Raw genomic sequence first — 16,532 nt, forward strand, 5'->3', positions numbered from 1 at the left:
TGTATAGCTAGGTAGTTCGTTTACAACACACAGCATGTGTTTCCTTGTACACCCTTGATTTTTGTGTGTTGCTCGTCTGGATCTGGTGGTGGAAGCAATGTTATTTTGCTGATAGCATGGGTGGTAGGTGTTTTTGTATCTGGTTCCTCATGCTTTAACTATGTAGAGAAGAGTAGCTAGCTGATATGGAGTACTAGATGGACAAGCGCGCTTCGCCGCGCCGGCTACACTGCGTCTGACATTGAGCCCTAGACGTCGTGGGTTTGCAGATGCTTTGGCTTCGTCACTATTGGTGCTTTCTTTCGTTTTTCTTGTAATTATTAAAAGGGCTATTTATTGTCATCTAGGCAGGAGTGGTCTCTTTGCCCGGCATAACTGGCATGATTATTTTTGTGTATAGCTTTTTAGTTTAATAGGATAGGATTTCTTGCAGTATGCTAGACACCTAATTGGATATTTTAAATCATGTCAATTCAATAAACGTTCTGGTATGTTATTAGCAAATAATGTACCACTTCTTGTAGCTGAACCGGAACAGCCAACCTTTCAAAAGCAAAGAACCATAAGGAGTACAAAGAGGCGGCTGTTCTCTTCCGTTGTCTGGAAGACATCATATATAGAGTTAGAAGACACCATAGGTACAACGTTGGCAGCATCACACGTTTTAAAGTCTCCAGCACTTTGATGTCTCCTGTCATGTATAACATGATGGAAGACAAAATCAATGTGTTATTCCTGAGATACAAATAAATACCCAAATTTTATCACTTCTATTATCACAAAAAGGACACAACTATAGCTGCTACAATCATATGGACGATCTGGAGCAGCAGAAATCAATTTGTTCATGGGGAACAATCATACCAGCCGACCAGGTCAATGGAGTAGTCTCGGAGCATATTGCAAAATAGGTGATGATACAGAAGTAGTATGGAAGCCGACGGAACCAAGATGGATAATAGTTAACAGTGAGGCCTTTGTTCCGTAATCCACACAGGATTGGGTGATCCCCGTCCCTTCAACCAATCCCCTTGGGGACCAAATCCAGACCACTGCATAATCCATGTTATGCATTCATCTAATCCCTGACAGTTATAGCACTGCGGTAAGATTGAACAGGAAACTGCAAAACTGCTAGTAACAACACCAGCTAGGAGCAACTACAACAACTCGTTTCTACAAAAAGTTCAGCAGCATAATAAGTGCCACATATTGCTTTTGTGGCAGTCAGATCCAAACTTCAAATACAATAAGTGACAGTAGAACATAAGGAATTTCAGAACATCTGGGATGACACGTTTGAAGTTCTGAACTATAAGTGGAATCAACACAAAATTCAGTCAAACCCAACGGATATACCAGATGTCAATAACGATGGTGCCGACCTTCTCACCATCCTTCATGAACACTAAGGTCAGGAATTGCCTCGATGTTGTATGTTTCAACCACATCCTGTAAGAAAATCCGATAGGAATCTGGTAAATGACAATGAAATTGAGGACTTTCAAAGAGAAATAAATAACCATTTCAGCACATATATGATAGGAATTATCAGAAGCATATGAACTGCTCAACCTCACAACAACCGCTATCACTACATATATGTATTTCATAATTTGCAAAAGGCTTGGAGAATATTAAATTATTGTGTTATGATGATACCACAAGGGTAGAAAGTGAAACGTTGATGACAGTTAACCGAGCACTACCAGGAAACAACTCATCAAGTTAAAATTTTGATATACATAATAATAAATAAATAGACATCACAACCTGCAATGATAAAATTATAGCGATATGGGTTCAGCAATTGAAATCTCAAAAATAAAAAGCAAGTTCAACGAACACTAATTCAGAGCATCTCACTTTGCAATCCCACGATAGATGTGGAAACTTCGATCCATGATTTGAAGTTGTGATGCCTTCGCTGCTGCCGGCTTAATGAACAGGCGTCCTGCCCGGTCCCCATCGGACGGGGCGATGCGTACTGCAGTATATCACAGAGGAGAATGGTCAACATTTGCAAAAAAGTACTTGTTCAGGACACTTCATTCACTGTAGAAGAATAACAAAGCAAAATGACCAATTCATTGCCCATACATCCTCCTATGCATTATCCGATGCTTGGGTCGATTGACAACTTAAAATGTTATTGTAAAAAAGACATAGACAAACCTTGCTTTCCTTAATACTAATATAATAACATTAATAAACGATGAGATGAGATGAAATGAAAAGCCCTAGATGACACGAAACTAAGCTAGCAATGTCTGACCATTTATTTAGGCACAAGCGTCAGATGATTCAGTCTGCCTCACGCACACACAATCAGCTACATGACCTGTGGTTGCTCTTGTTTACCTGTTCTTCCCTTGTAATTAGCTAGTGGTAGTTCACCTAACAGGCAACATATGTATGTTTATATATTGACCAAACATCAATGAAATCAGTGTGGTGTATCAATTCTTTCTGTCTTAGAATAAGAATAGATACCGCATATGCAAGGAAAATCTGGGTTACTGACTTTAAAATTGACTTTACTTTCTACAGCAGAGAAAAATCAATGCCACTTCACCAATACTACACCTCTGGCTCCATCAATATTTGCAACACTACATTGCTCCTTGTGACATTAAATCTGTCAGCCTAAGAATACATCTGAGCTGGCAAGAACATACATAATAGATAAATAGATGAAAAAGATAAACACTGGCATCTCCTATTTGATCTGCACAAACAGAAAAGGGAGCATAAGAACAATGTGTTAAGCTTGCACATTCCATATTGTTTGTTAATACAGATCGGGGAATTCAGATAGTATTTTTTGTGCACACATAAATATGATTTAATTACTACACATCCATATTAAAAATGACAATGTATGTAGACTACACAACATCAGTCAACTTATTCACTCAGATTATACCAATCAAAATAAAAGATGTCATAACATGATTATATATGTGACAACCTTATTCGGGTCACCCTATACCAATCAACAAACTAAATGTGTTTTAGTGAATAGATGTGGCATCAATGGGGGTGAGAGATGCGAAGGGATGAAGTTACACGCCTCAGATTTGGCGTCGATACTGCTGCTGAGTTGGCCACCATAGGATGCGGCAGTTATCTCCAGCCGTGCTAGCAGGTGATCTGCGCCTCCGAGAGCACCAACGCCGACATCCGACTGAACACCGTCCCCCGAACCTGTCGCAGCAATTAAAGAATGGCGAGGGATTTCAACAGCCGTCGTCTTGTAAGATAATACTTTAACTGGAGCTTGAGGGGCATTCTTTAATTGCTACACATATACAACTAACAGTATCTAGAGAATCTTAGCAGTTGGGTTTTTTCTTTCACTGCAAATAACCACTTTGAGTTTAGCAACACTGCTGCTTCCAAACCATCTAGAAAAATTGCACACTTAGATACTCTATGGAAAGCTTGCAGCAACTTATACAATTTATATTTAAAGACTAACTTGAAACTATGAAAGTACGAAACAGATTATTCAGTCCAAGGTCACTGCACCAAACTACAAAACTGAACTTGCTATCGATTCTGAACTAAACTATATCCCTAGCATGCAGTAGTACCGACCATCACTTATCAATAACAATGCTAGCGTATAGAATATCTCCAAAGAACTAAGAACTATAGACATGGAGTTGACAAATATCAGCGATGGAAAGTTGAATCAAAGGTCAATAACACAACCTACCTTGATACGTGGCATAACAATTGTGGCAGGTGTGCCCAGGGACAACGGACATAGCTGATGGCGACCCTCACCAGTCCAGCGGCGACAGAGCCTGGAAATTTAAGGCGACAGCGAGCTGGTATACTTCTATTGCAGGAAAAGGATTATGCACATATGCAAGAAATGAGATGCTTCACATCTAGCAATCATCTCTTGCTACTACGGAAAAACTGCAGAAAAAGAATACATTAGCAGTCTAATAACTATTCCCAATCATGCAGGGAGCACACTTTTACCATATGATTTTCGTAATAGAAGCTAGAAACCAGAAAATACATCAAAAAATCGGGAACAAAATAGAATTTGTAGCACATGAGAAACAATCATACCTGAAATCCCTATGAAAGAAATACTATCTCTGCAATTTTAAAGTTCCAAGGCGCTGGATCAGTGCGGCCAAGAAATAGAGGAAGAACAACAGATGAAGTGCATGTATTTGGTGGTTGGCCGGCCTGAGGAGGAAGCGCCCATACTCATCGCTAGGGAAGGATGGGCAGGAAGATTTTACATAGAGCAGGCCAAGCGCCTCCCTCTCCCTAGCAGAGCTGCTCGTCCCCATGCCTCCTCTACACAGGCTAATTCCGCGTCCCAAGACCCCTGCCTCGAGCAACGCCTCCAACCCTCCTCCTGACCCCGTGCCTCCCGCAGTGCCTTCTCAGCGTCGGCTCGTCCTCTTGTGCAACGAATCTACGGCCCCGACCCCCGCCTAGAGCAGTGCTTCCCTTAGCACAGAACAGGACCTAGGGTTTGCGCCTTGCGGCAATTGGAGGTGTGGGACGACTGCGTCCGAGGAGGAATAGGACGGGGAGAGGACACATGAGCTGCGGCGGCGAGCAGTGGGGCTGAGGAGGCTGGTGAGGTGATGGGATGGGGCTTCCGGCGGCATGGCTGCGGGAGTCGAGATGGAGAAGAAGGGCCAGGGCAGCGATGTGGGGGAGGAAGAGAGAGAAAGGTTAGATGAAATTGCACGTTGCTTTTTTCACCGGATGAACTGTTTGCCCAGTAACGATGCCACGGACTGACCAATATGTCAGTGAGATTAGAGATAAAAAGTAGTGTACCGGTAACTTATTCTATCTACCAAAACGAACGTATCATGCTGGTTTGGAGGCATAATCGTGCGGTCCAAAATGCGCGCGCGGGTAGTGCTTTCACCAGGCGGGTACAACAACAGCCTTATATCTTTTTAGTAATTAGCTTTTCTGACTGTGTTGCATGGATATATACAAGCATTTTTGTATCTGGTTCCTCCTTGAGTGTATGTAGTTCTGGTTTTGCTCATCTGACTGCAGCTCCTTATTTTTTGTTTTGTTTTCATATTTGTTTTAGTATTATATACATCCCATTGTTTTACGGTTTTTAGTAACATACTTGTGCTTGGAGCAACAGGTGTATATCTACATTTTTGTCAGTTCATTTTGTCTGATACCTACATATTCTGTCTGATACCAATACTTTTTGATTGGTTAGTCAGATTAATTAGGATTATGGCAGTGTGTATAACATTTTTCCTTTTTTATCATTGCATGATAAGGTCCAGTTTTAATTTTATTAATATATGAAATGGTCCCATTTCTGATGGGTGCTATCGTTGTTTTTATTTTAATGTTCAAGTTGCATGTTTTTGTATTTAAGTTTTGAACTGGGAACACACATACCTGCATACATGCGCTATATGAAAAACTTATTAGTCGTTGTTTTTATTTTAATGTTCACCGAGTGCCCAAGTTCTAAATTTCGTGTCCCATTTTCTGATGTGTGCTATCATCTGAATATATGTTTTAATATATATTTTCTCAATTTATCTTTATCATTTATTCATGTAGGCATCGAGCTTATGTTCATTGGCGTGATGGATCTGATTGTGGGTCTTCAGATTTTGATTGCCACAATGAATTCAGTTCATCAAGTGATGATACAGAAGTTGTTACTCTTTGCTTTATTTTTCAATTATTCTCCCTTTCTGTCACTGCTTTTTATTCTATTGGTTTTTTTTTGAATTCTATCTTATATTCAAGGTTGTATTCCCTTTGTATTCTATCACTGTGTTTGGATGTTGGAAAACTGGCTTGGAGGAAGAGAATTTTAGATGATGCACTTTTTGAGTTTTTCAGCAAGGAGGTACTGGGGTTTCAGTTATATGCATCTTAGTTGTTGTTTATATTCCTCTTTTTGCATTGCAGAAAATCCTTTCTATCTTTCTCTTTTCTTTGTTATGCTCTTTGAATTTATTTTTATTCTTCCTTTTTTATTATTGTGACAGGCTATTAAAGCTGTTAAAAGAGATTTCTCAAAGTTCTGTAGGTCTTCCAATGTATGGAAAGAGGTGTGTTTATTCATGTGCATCTGTGTGTCTTTTCTTTTAGACCCTCTTTTACATTCTTTTGGTGCCTTTTTTAATAATATTTGTATCCTTGTTTTTTTTCTAATGTGTTTTCCAGAATAAAAGAGTAAAGAAATCTGGGATTGACAAGTCATGCTTCACTGTTTATTCAACCAAGTATTTTTTTCGAAGTGTTGCGCCGCCTTACTGATGCTCAGAAGTCTGTTATTGAGAAGTTTGGTTTCCATTGTTTACTTGTTTTTGGGAAGACTGGCATTCCATCACCTTTTATCCGGTGGCTCTCTTCATGTGTCGATGCTCGCTCTTCGCAAATCATTGTTGATGACAAGATATTAAATGTTTCAAAAGATTCTTTTCATTTTGTTCTTGGTTTGCCAAATTCTGGAGCTGAGTTGCCAAATTCTGGGATTGACAGTGATGGTGGATTGGACTTCATTTTGTCTTTATTCAATCTATCAGATGCCCCGCACATTGCCTTCTTTGGTGACAGGCTAAGATCTAGCGAACCGCTACTATCTGATCAAGAGATTTTTTTTGTTTCATGCAAATTGCTATCTCTTGCTTCCTTTGCCCATCAGCCAGTGATTGTTTAGACACCAGATACATAAGGCAGCTGGGTGATTGTGAACAAGCAAGGAATTTTGATGTTTGTCATGTAGTTTACAAGCATCTTATTCATGGAATTACAAAAACATTGAAGTTTGCAAAATCAAATGGGAGAAAACCTAAGGCATTTGAGTTCTGTTCATATGGACTTGCAGTAAGCACTATCTCTTAAAATATGTGGTCCCTTTTATTTTTAAATCATTTTATTTTATATTTTAATATTTCGACTTTTGTTCTTTCTGTTATTTTCTTTTTGTTTTTTCAAGGTGTATTATCTAGATGCCCTTGATTTTGGTGTTCACATTGCTGGGCAGTGGAGTTCCAAGAGCTGTTTCGTGGCGGGGCGACATGATAATTGAATTCTCTGAATTGGATCGTAAAAGCCGTACATTGTTTGGTAGGCGGCGGCTGAGACAAGATCTTCCAACATGCTACTTAAACGTATAATGACTTGTCCTTCTCATTTTATTTAGTCTTTTCATGTTTGTTGCTTTTTTCACGGTTTAGTTAATTATGATTTCATTGATTTTTTCAGAAACCAAACGTGAGTAACACAAACACAGTGCATTGTGGTACCCACTTTGATGCAATATCAGAGGAACAAAAGCAGGCCTTGCATGAAGAGTTTGGCTTTAAATTGTCTGGGAAGGTACCACAATATCATTACTTCCTTATGTACTCCCTTCTTGTTATCTTTTTACTTCCAATATCTTTTTTTGATTTTTTGTACTTGTTTCTGTACCAGACTATAGATGGCATCATTGATATTGCTCAGTCTCTGAATTCTTCTCAATTGGGCAACAACAACTTGTTGCAGAGAGTAGCTCATAGTGTTCTTCTTTTTTTGTCAAACTCACGTCCTTGGTACATTAGCAGCAATACCGTTCCGATAGGTATTGGGGTACTATTTCTATGTCTTTTTCATGTGCTTTTCTGTTTTACTATATCATTACTTCCTATTTTTTTGTGTGTAGATACACCTGTTGCTTTTGTATCCAATGCTTTTGCTAAAAATCGGAACATCACAGGTAGTAGCTCATTCATTTTGGTATCCTTGCCCTCCTTTTTTATTCTTTTCTGCGAGTTGCTCTGACATGGTTTTTTTTGTGAATCTTTGTTTTTATTTTAAAAACAGCCCCACTCATGCAGCCTCTAGTTAAGGTGAAGTCTAGATTGACCCTTCACTTGCCTGAAAACGGTTCACCCGGATTTTGTCAAACTGACCTTATATCTCCTATTGGTCGTATGAGTTTGTCGCCTTCTTGTGTTGGCAAAGTTAGTTGCAAAGCTCTTTTCAACTTATCATTTTTTTTGTTATCTTCCATTGATCTTTTTTTCTTCACTGTTCTGAGTTTGTGGCTATTGCCACCTTTTTTTTGAAATTGCATCTTGTTCATAAAGGAAGGAACCAATGTAGCAGAGGTACCTATTGGTGATAATGTCTTACCAAAAACTTTGAAAGGAAGCAAGAAAGCTCCAATTACTATTGGTGACACAACTCCAAAGGCTACTTTGGTATTCTACCCTTTTCCCTTTCCATCTTTATATTAATTTTTCACCCTGTTTTCATTTTCTTTTCATGTAGTCTTCATTTTCTAAAGTAGTTTGTATTTTTAATTTATTTTTGTAGATTGAGGACTCTCCCGAAGTTACTATCACTAAATCATTCTCCTTCAAAGACCATCAAAAGAAACTTGCTGTGGATGTTGATTCAGTTTACGATAGGACAGTACATCAGAAATCTAGCACTTTTTGTAAATCAAAAGAAATGCAAGGAGCAACATTTAAAGCTCAGCCAGAAGTTGTTGATTTAGAGAATGTTGATAGTATCATTAAGGAACAGAAAAGTGCAGACAGTCGGTTTATTATCCTGCAGCCTAAGAACACCCTTGTTTTTCCTTTAGCACACAATCCACGCTTTCCTGTATCAGACGATGACATTATGCATTTCAGTGCAATTGTTGAATTGGCATACACCAACCGAATTCAGAAGTATGTCCTGTTAATTGTTATCATCTAGTTCATTACTTATTCCTTTTTTCATTATTATTTGTTTATAGTATACTATTTTATAATTATCGTGTGTTGTTTTCATTATAGGAACTATGCTCTTGTGTATCATGGTGTTCATTGCAGCTATATTTCTCTTGGTCAAACTCTTATGCCTGATGGTCACATAGATAACTTCATAATCCCTTGCTTCTTTCGTAAACTGTTTGAAGATAATCATCCTTCAAAGTCTGGAAGGCATTACTTCTTTTCATACATTGGTGTATGTATAACTATGTACCATTAATAGCTAATTAGCTTTTTCTTGTTCTCTCCTTTTTTTATGAAACTATTCACTAGTTTACATTTTCTTATTTTTCAGGAAAGCATTCTTCAGTTGTCTAATCAAATGCACGAGAGCCTTGTTCGGACCTCATTTCTTGGTGCTGCTAGTGCAAGCAAGGGGAAAGGGCTAGATTTCTCTGATAGGGTATGACTGACTATGCATGTACTTTTCTCGAGTAACCTGATTTTAATCAATTTTCTTTTTTGTTTTTTAATTTGTTTCTCAATGTTGATCATGCAGTTATTTTTTCCTATATGTCATGAGGATCATTGGTTTTCTTTTGTGGTTGACTTCAAGTGGAAGCTGTTTGATTTTCTTGACTCTTTCTATGGTCCAAAATCTGAATATCAGTGTGCTGTCTGTGGCCCCTTAGTATGTGTCCTATTCCCTTTTTTTATATACATGATCTCTTGTGTATATGTTTTTATTAATCATTAATTCTCTTTTTTGTTTATGTTTTTGACATAGATTGATAATTTCATTATTCTATGGAATAAGATTTTTGACACTGATGTTCCTAATTTCAAGAGTTTCACAGTTATGACACCTAACATGCCTCGCCAGAAAAATGCGTAAGTTGTCCTTTTTGTTTTTTCAATCTGTAACCTGAGTTGTCTTTTTTGTGTTTTCAAGTGTGACATGAGTTTATACATTTTTATAGCCTTTTTTGTAATATAAATTTTCTTTTTCTATGTGTCCTACACTTTTTTTCTTGAGCAGTCATGATTGTGGTGTCTTTCAAATGAAGTCTCTGGAAGTTTTTGATCCTACCAAGAGCTTGCTTAAGGAATTCAGCTCTAATGATATTAATCATCTCCGTATTCAGTATGCAAATCATCTTTTCTTCCACAGCGGTAACAAAGCTGACCAGAGCTTAGTTACAAATTTCTATGTTAAGGTACAATCATAGCTTAGTCAATGATTGTTGTTCTCAGCATTTTTAGTAATCAACATATTTGGTGCACAGGAGGATTTTGCGCGACAACTCCATTGATGCATTACTTTTGGAGTTCCAAGTGTTCACTGCTGCAAGATTGGCATGTGCCTTTTTTCAAGCAATGATTGGTTGACGCGCCGCCCAGTTCCTTTTGCAAAAGTATCTCGAAAATGGCTCTTTTCGAGGATGAAAACCTTTGTAGACTGTTATGTAGATGAACAAACTTCAGTTTTCTGGAGCCTCATCTAATTTTTGTCTATATATCTTGTTTGTTTTCTATACACTATAGCTATATGTTTTGCTCGAACATGTGACTGTAACTACAATAGTCTTATGTGTGTTTAGTGCTTCTTTATGAACCTAATTTTTTTAAGCATTGGTTCTAATGATCATTGTTGACAGTAGGTCTTTGCATACAGTTCTCTGTTTGTTTGTATGTATGTTTTTGGGGCATTGGGGGGGTGGGTAACTCCGCCTACGCCATATTTTATTGTTCTCAATATGGCTAGCCGGTTCCAAGCCCGAGAAAAGGAGGAGGACTCATTTTTAGCATGACTTTTGTTGGATCATTTTTTCGTTTTCTCGACATTCATCAGTTTCTTTCCCTGGATCAGTAGCTATTTTTTCATGGTTTTTCAATGGACCCAAAGTACATCGAATTTTAAGCAATACAAACACAAGTTTACAATGCATGCATAATATATGTATCTCTGTAGCAAACAATCTTTTTATAGAAAATAAACATTCTGGTCATTTACGCCTCCATCCAAAAATACATCATTTTATTCATCCAGATACATTTTCTGTCAAATTTTCTTGCTTGCTATCTTCTTGAATACTTCCTCTACTGCCCATCTGTGTGTGGTGTTGCTGAAGAAGAAACACTTTGGTTCACCATGTTTTGCTCAGCAACACTTTGTTTTGTAGTTTTCCTTGCCCTTTTTGACGATGCATTTCCCTCATTGTTTGTACCTGGAAGCAAATAAGATGATATGATTAGTACTGTATAACTATATTATTAGTACCTGGAAGCTAACTGAAGCGAATTTTTCACAAACCATTGTCATTTTTCTTCCTTCCTCTCTTCTTCTTTGGCAAATTGAATGTCAAATGCAGTTGGTCACATTTTTTTTGGTATGCATGTTAGAACCACAATGGGTGCAGCAATAGAACTTGTTCTGCTTTATTCTTTCTTTTATAGTCAGCAATCTAGGGCGACCTTTTGTATCTACAACATCTGGGTCAAGTAGTTGTATGTTTGAACCACTTTCAGTTGTAGGATCCAAGTTCACAACAGTTCGTGTTGAGCTGTTCTGCCCCATTGCTGATTTTTCTTCAGTTTCTTTGTCCATTTTTTCCATTTCTGCGTCAAGTCTTGGTATTTCTTGTATCAAGAATTTGTATCTTCTGTTGTTCTTTGATCCGTTTGAAGCAGTGTGACCCAGCATTCTTGATAGTATATTGAATCTCAGTACTGTGCTGTCCTCATTTGGAGGAGGGATAAAATGATTGAATTGCTTCTTTTCTCTCTTACGCCACCTGTCAATTATATATTTTTCTGGTATCTTTTCCACTTGCAATTGCAGCATTACCTTCAGTATGTGAGAACAGAGCAGGCCATCCTTATTAAACCGGCAGCAGATGCACGAATAATCTTGTGTCTCTTCATTTACTTGAACAAGGTAATCCCTTTTCCTGTGCTCTTTTATTGGGTAATTTGTTGCTTGAAATACCCAGTACATCTTCCCTTTTTCTTCCTCTCTGATTTGTAGTCTTGTAACATCATTTAAGATATTTTGGAATTTCCAGAAGATAGATATGTTGTACAGTTCATGTGCTTGCCTTTCAATGTAGTATCTAGTGAGATACTTTTTCTCCGGAACCCTCTTGTTTACTACATTATGATCTAGTTCATCTTCAGTTGCATGAATGTTATCCATTATGCGTTGGTACTCCCTTAGGAAACTTGTCATGCTGAATTGTGGGCCTACACCTTTTTTGAACAATGCATTAGTGCCTTCGCTTCTAGCTGTAGTTTGTATGAAGGGGAAGAAGTTGTTTTTGAAGTAAACTGGAACCCACTTCTTTATACTCTTCCAAAGATCTTGGAATATCTTAATATGCCCTACATTGTGCTCATTTATCATTGCTTGCCATAGTGATTCAAATTCATGTACTATCAGTGACTTGTCAATAATGTCTTGCATTTCCTCATATAGACCTTCGTTTGCTTGGAATACTGGACCTCCTTTGTCATCAATTTTTTTCTTCACATGAAACAAACAACATTTGTGTACGGCATCTTTGAAAATTTCTGGAATTGCAACTCCCATTGCTTTATCTTGGTCAGTTATAATTGATATAGGGCTCTTGCCTCCCATAGCTTTCTTGAACTCTCTAAAGCACCACTCGAAGCTTTCTGTTGATTCATTCACTATGAATGCACAGGCAAATAGGTATGTTTTTCCATGTGGTGAGATACCAACAAACGGTGCAAACGGCATATTGTACTTATTTGTTAGGAATGTTGTGTCGAAGCTGACACAGTCACCACATATATCATAGTAAAGTATAGCTCTTGCATCTGCCCAGAACACACTTCTTACTTTGTTGTTTTCATCCAAGTCTAGCGAATGGTAGAACCCTGGGTTTTCTTTCTTTTTCATTGCAAACCATTCGAGGACCTCCGTCATATCATTGTTTGTCACCTCCCTGTTTATACTTGAGCTGTAGTTGCTGACCTTTCTCTTATTGTATGGAAGTTGTGTCATTCCTCCTCGTATAAATGCCAGCACTGCAACCATGTCTCTGGTAGGCATGTTGCAATGTTTCATTGTTTTGATCACCTGTTTTTCACCGTCTGACATGTATATGTGTGACCTGTAGAACCTGCTCTGTGGACATAGTGCATGGTTGTGTTTTAGGTCAAGTCCTGTGATTTTCCACAAACCATTTTTCTCACTTACTACCATCTCAACTTTGCAGTTAGATTTTGCTATTACTGTGCTCTGTCTCTACGCCACAATCTGCTCTGATTGTGCTTCATTGTTTCTCCCATACTTGTTGCATTTCATTGTAAATCTGATCACCTCATTGTTTCTCTTTTTGCTTGCAGTTCAGTAAGATGAAACAATGCTGACTGAGAACCCATCAGTGTAAGCGTACAGGTTGAAGAATTTATGCGCTTCTTCTCTTGTACCAAACTCCATTCCTATCTCTGGTTTCAAGATGTCCACAGTTTCATTTTTTGCATTTTCATCCTGCTTCACTCCCTCAGCTTCTAATTTCTCATTGTTCAGGAATATATTGATATCTTCTTCAGTTATTTCTCTTTGTTGATCTGTGTTGACACCATCTCTCCTGGTATTGTCATTTCCGGTGGATTGTTCATCATTGAACTGCCCTAATCCTGTGTTATCTTCATTCTCCATTGACTTGTCTTGCACATCCTTTTGATTCCTTTTGTCCACTGGCGCAGCATCATAAATCTGCATGCATTTTAGGCTCTTTTGTATAAGTACCTAAATATGTTTGTATTATACATTTTTGTATAATAATTTTGCATCTTTTGTGTTTTACCTGGTCTAGCTGTATGTCATCGAACATGCTTAGATTCCATGGATCTTCGTCAAGTTGTTTTTCAAATGTTGTAGATGATGCTTCATTACTTTGCTTCCTATTTCCCAACTCCATATGGCTTTGAATATTATTTGAGATGTCCTCATTTCCGCAGTTGTTGATCTTTGTTGTACAACATATTCTAGAGGATGTTGTATAGCATCAAGCAGCAATCCAGTGTATGTGAACCCATCCTGCATTTGTTTTGAAACCATAACATTGTAAGTATTTTTATTTGTTACGTTTGTGAAGTAATTAATTTTTCTAGCTTTCTTACCTGTGTGAAGTATTCATCCTGAATATCAATGTCTGTATCAAAGCTTGCAGAGTATATCCCTGATTCAACCTGCAATTTTTAGAAAATCAAGAAATATTGGTGAATCAAGAAAGCAGCATATGGTCTGAAACTAGTTCTTAACATGTAGTATGTACAAATGCAATGCAACTTAATTAGTCATTCTTCCTGATTTTTCAGTCATCAGTACTTATTATTCATTTTTCATTTCCTCAATTTCTTAGCTCAGTTTTCATATTTCAGTTTCTTAGCTCTGTTTTCATTTTACACTTTGTTAGCTCAGTTTTCATTTTTCACTTTCTTCATTTATATTCATCAGTTTACAGTTTTCAGTGATCATTCTTCGTTATTCAGTTTCTCAGTTTCTTAGCTCAGTTTTTCAGTTAATTGCTGCCAATTCTTAGTCTCTTTCTTAGTCTCTCATTTTCCCAATTCTTCAGTCTTAGTGTTTTAGTTATCTGTCATTGTTAGCTCATTCTTATCTTTTTTCTTCATTCCTTTGTTCTCATTCATCTTCAGCTTGGGCCTCTCATTCTCTCTTTCTCTTAGTCGTGTATTTTCTCTCAAATTCTCTGTCCCTCATTACTTGTCACTTATTCATCATTTATTCTCTTTTCTCAGTTTTAGTCTCACTTTTATTCTTCAGTCTCATTTTAGTATCAGTATCATTTTAGTATTCTTAAGATCAGTGTCATTTATGATTTAATCGCTCATTCTCTGTCCCTCAGTTTCTCATTCTCCGTCCCTCAGTTTTAGTCTCAGTTTTCTTTGTCCTTGTTTTGAGTTAATTCACATTTTATCACCCCCCCATCTCCGATTTATTGATTCTTCATTTATTTCTCTGTCTCTGTTTCATTTCTTGAGTTTTCCCTCAGTCTTTATTTTACTATTTTTTATCAGTCTCAGTTCATTTCGTGGAGAGCCGCCAGGCAGGGAGTTGGAAGAGTGGACTCAATTAAAGAGGCGGGAGGAGCTGGTGCTGTCGGTTGGCCAGGTACGTAGCTAATTTCTCTATTATGTTGTTATTTAATTCACTCGCTAGTCAAGCAAATTCTGTTGGGATAGTTTGATGAAGTAGTTTTCTAGAGTTAGATGTCGCACAACACAAAGGTGAGAGGTGAATCCTGGGCTATTTTATTTTGGCTGTAAGTGTATCGGCTGGAAACTCTGATGATTTACAGAACATTGTCCAAAAAAAGAGGCTTGCGGCAGATGGTTCACCATTTTGTCAAATGTGAAAGCTTCCTATTGGTAGAGTTAATGCGGAAGAGGCTCACAGTACATGGGTTCAGTCTGAATTTTTTGTTACACGTGTAGTTGCAATTCATTTGTAGTATCCCATTATCATGAATACATAGATGTGATGGAGGGTTTTAGTTGCCTGGTCTTTTTAACTTAGCTTCGGATGGTTATTTTTAGATAATTTTAGCCTGAATTCATAATTTCCTGTTAATACATGAAACAAATGTCTAGGCTCACTTGACTGGACCCATGTGTGTGATCAGCAGCACTACATACAGCACCACAGACATGCACCCAGACATGATGGAGCGAGGTGCGAAGGCTTGCCAGCTGAACTGGGCTTTCCTTTTGATGTAGGTTTCCTCATTTCTTCATTTTCAGTAATGGGATATTAGGACTTCCCTTTGCTAACTTATTCTGAATTTCTTTCCTCACAAGAATCGTATAAACTGAACTTGCTAACTCAGCCTTGTATCTCTTATTTACTCATTTATATTAGTCACCTCAGTCCATGTCCTCAGTCTTTGTTTTGTATTAATCTCCACATTAAATTAAATTTCCACATTAGCTGTCAATTACTCCACTTGTCCATGTCCTTAGTCTTTGTTTTGTATATAGCTTCTGTTTATTTAACTTACTCCCTCCGTTTCATTGTGCAGTTTAGTTTCAGCTTACTCTTAGGGTTTTTTTTGAACAATTTGAAGTTCAGTATATATCGATTCATTTTCTCTCCACGAACTTGATTTCCTTTTGGTGTTTGTGCATTGTTTTTCACTTTTTCTGAAAGATAGCTGGTGGTTCTATAGGGGGGTGGAGCAAGTTGAGTGGAGCAATGGCTTAGTGCGCTAGCCTGTTGCTTATTTGGTTCAGTTTCTACTCAAGGTATCATCCTCTACCTTATCCTGTTTCTTCCTGGTTGAGTGGAGCAATGACTTATTTTTCATTCTAATGTGTAACGTATTTCACCGCAGCTTCATCTCTGCAATGGCGGTGACCTGCTGCTCATTTTCATCGACTGTTCCGCGACGACGACTTCCTTCTCAAGAACACCAGCTGCTGCACCTCTCCAATAACAGAACGACTTGAAGACTCCACATTTCTGGTCCCTTTTTTCTGGTGAATTTCAATCTATCCTGCTCTTCTCCTCTGCAGATCCTCTCTCTTTCACCTGAACTTTTTCTGGTGAACTATCATGTCTGTGTCCAAATGTACTCAATTCATTTTGCCAGTTTAATGATGCTAGTTTATGATCAGGCAGGATGTTGTTTATGATCAGGCGGGATGTCCGTATCACTGTATCACTATACTCTAGACTCCTAAGATGCATTTCCTAAACTCATTCAGTTCTAAGCTCAGTAATCAGTCCTCACTGTAGATCCCTCCTCACTGTAGGTC

The 16,532-nt window shown here is 37.9% G+C and overlaps 2 protein-coding genes and 1 long non-coding RNA gene across 6 annotated transcripts; all 3 read right to left on the reverse strand.

Moving 5' to 3' along the window:
- Window positions 1–1,118: 1,118 nt before the first annotated feature.
- On the reverse strand, window positions 1,119–4,765 carry LOC127345512 (uncharacterized). Of its 4 annotated transcripts, none has more exons than XR_007878731.2 (4): window positions 4,090–4,764; window positions 3,722–3,930; window positions 1,867–3,207; window positions 1,119–1,452 (listed from the first exon to the last, which is right to left on the reverse strand). It is a non-coding gene; the product is annotated as an uncharacterized lncRNA (long non-coding RNA). The 4 variants fall into 4 exon arrangements; XR_011756234.1 differs by having other exon boundaries at window positions 1,867–2,728; window positions 3,074–3,207; window positions 3,722–4,764; XR_007878732.2 differs by having other exon boundaries at window positions 1,867–1,987; window positions 2,276–3,207; window positions 3,722–4,764.
- A 6,061-nt stretch (window positions 4,766–10,826) lies between these two features.
- Window positions 10,827–12,786, reverse strand: LOC127340282 (protein FAR1-RELATED SEQUENCE 3-like). The gene is made up of 2 exons (XM_051366051.1): window positions 11,202–12,786; window positions 10,827–10,954 (listed from the first exon to the last, which is right to left on the reverse strand). The coding sequence occupies exons 1-2, from the start codon at window positions 12,784–12,786 to the stop codon at window positions 10,827–10,829; spliced, it is 1,713 nt and encodes a 570-aa protein (XP_051222011.1).
- LOC127338835 (uncharacterized) lies at window positions 12,538–13,778 on the reverse strand. Its single transcript, XM_051364802.1, has 2 exons — window positions 13,562–13,778; window positions 12,538–13,470 (listed from the first exon to the last, which is right to left on the reverse strand). Exons 1-2 carry the CDS (start codon window positions 13,673–13,675, stop codon window positions 13,099–13,101), a joined length of 486 nt encoding a protein of 161 aa, XP_051220762.1. The 5' UTR covers window positions 13,676–13,778; the 3' UTR covers window positions 12,538–13,098.
- Between the last annotated feature and the right edge of the window lie 2,754 nt (window positions 13,779–16,532).

Source organism: Lolium perenne, chromosome 3 (genome assembly GCF_019359855.2).
Source record: "Lolium perenne isolate Kyuss_39 chromosome 3, Kyuss_2.0, whole genome shotgun sequence".
NCBI classification, from domain to species: domain Eukaryota; kingdom Viridiplantae; phylum Streptophyta; class Magnoliopsida; order Poales; family Poaceae; genus Lolium; species Lolium perenne.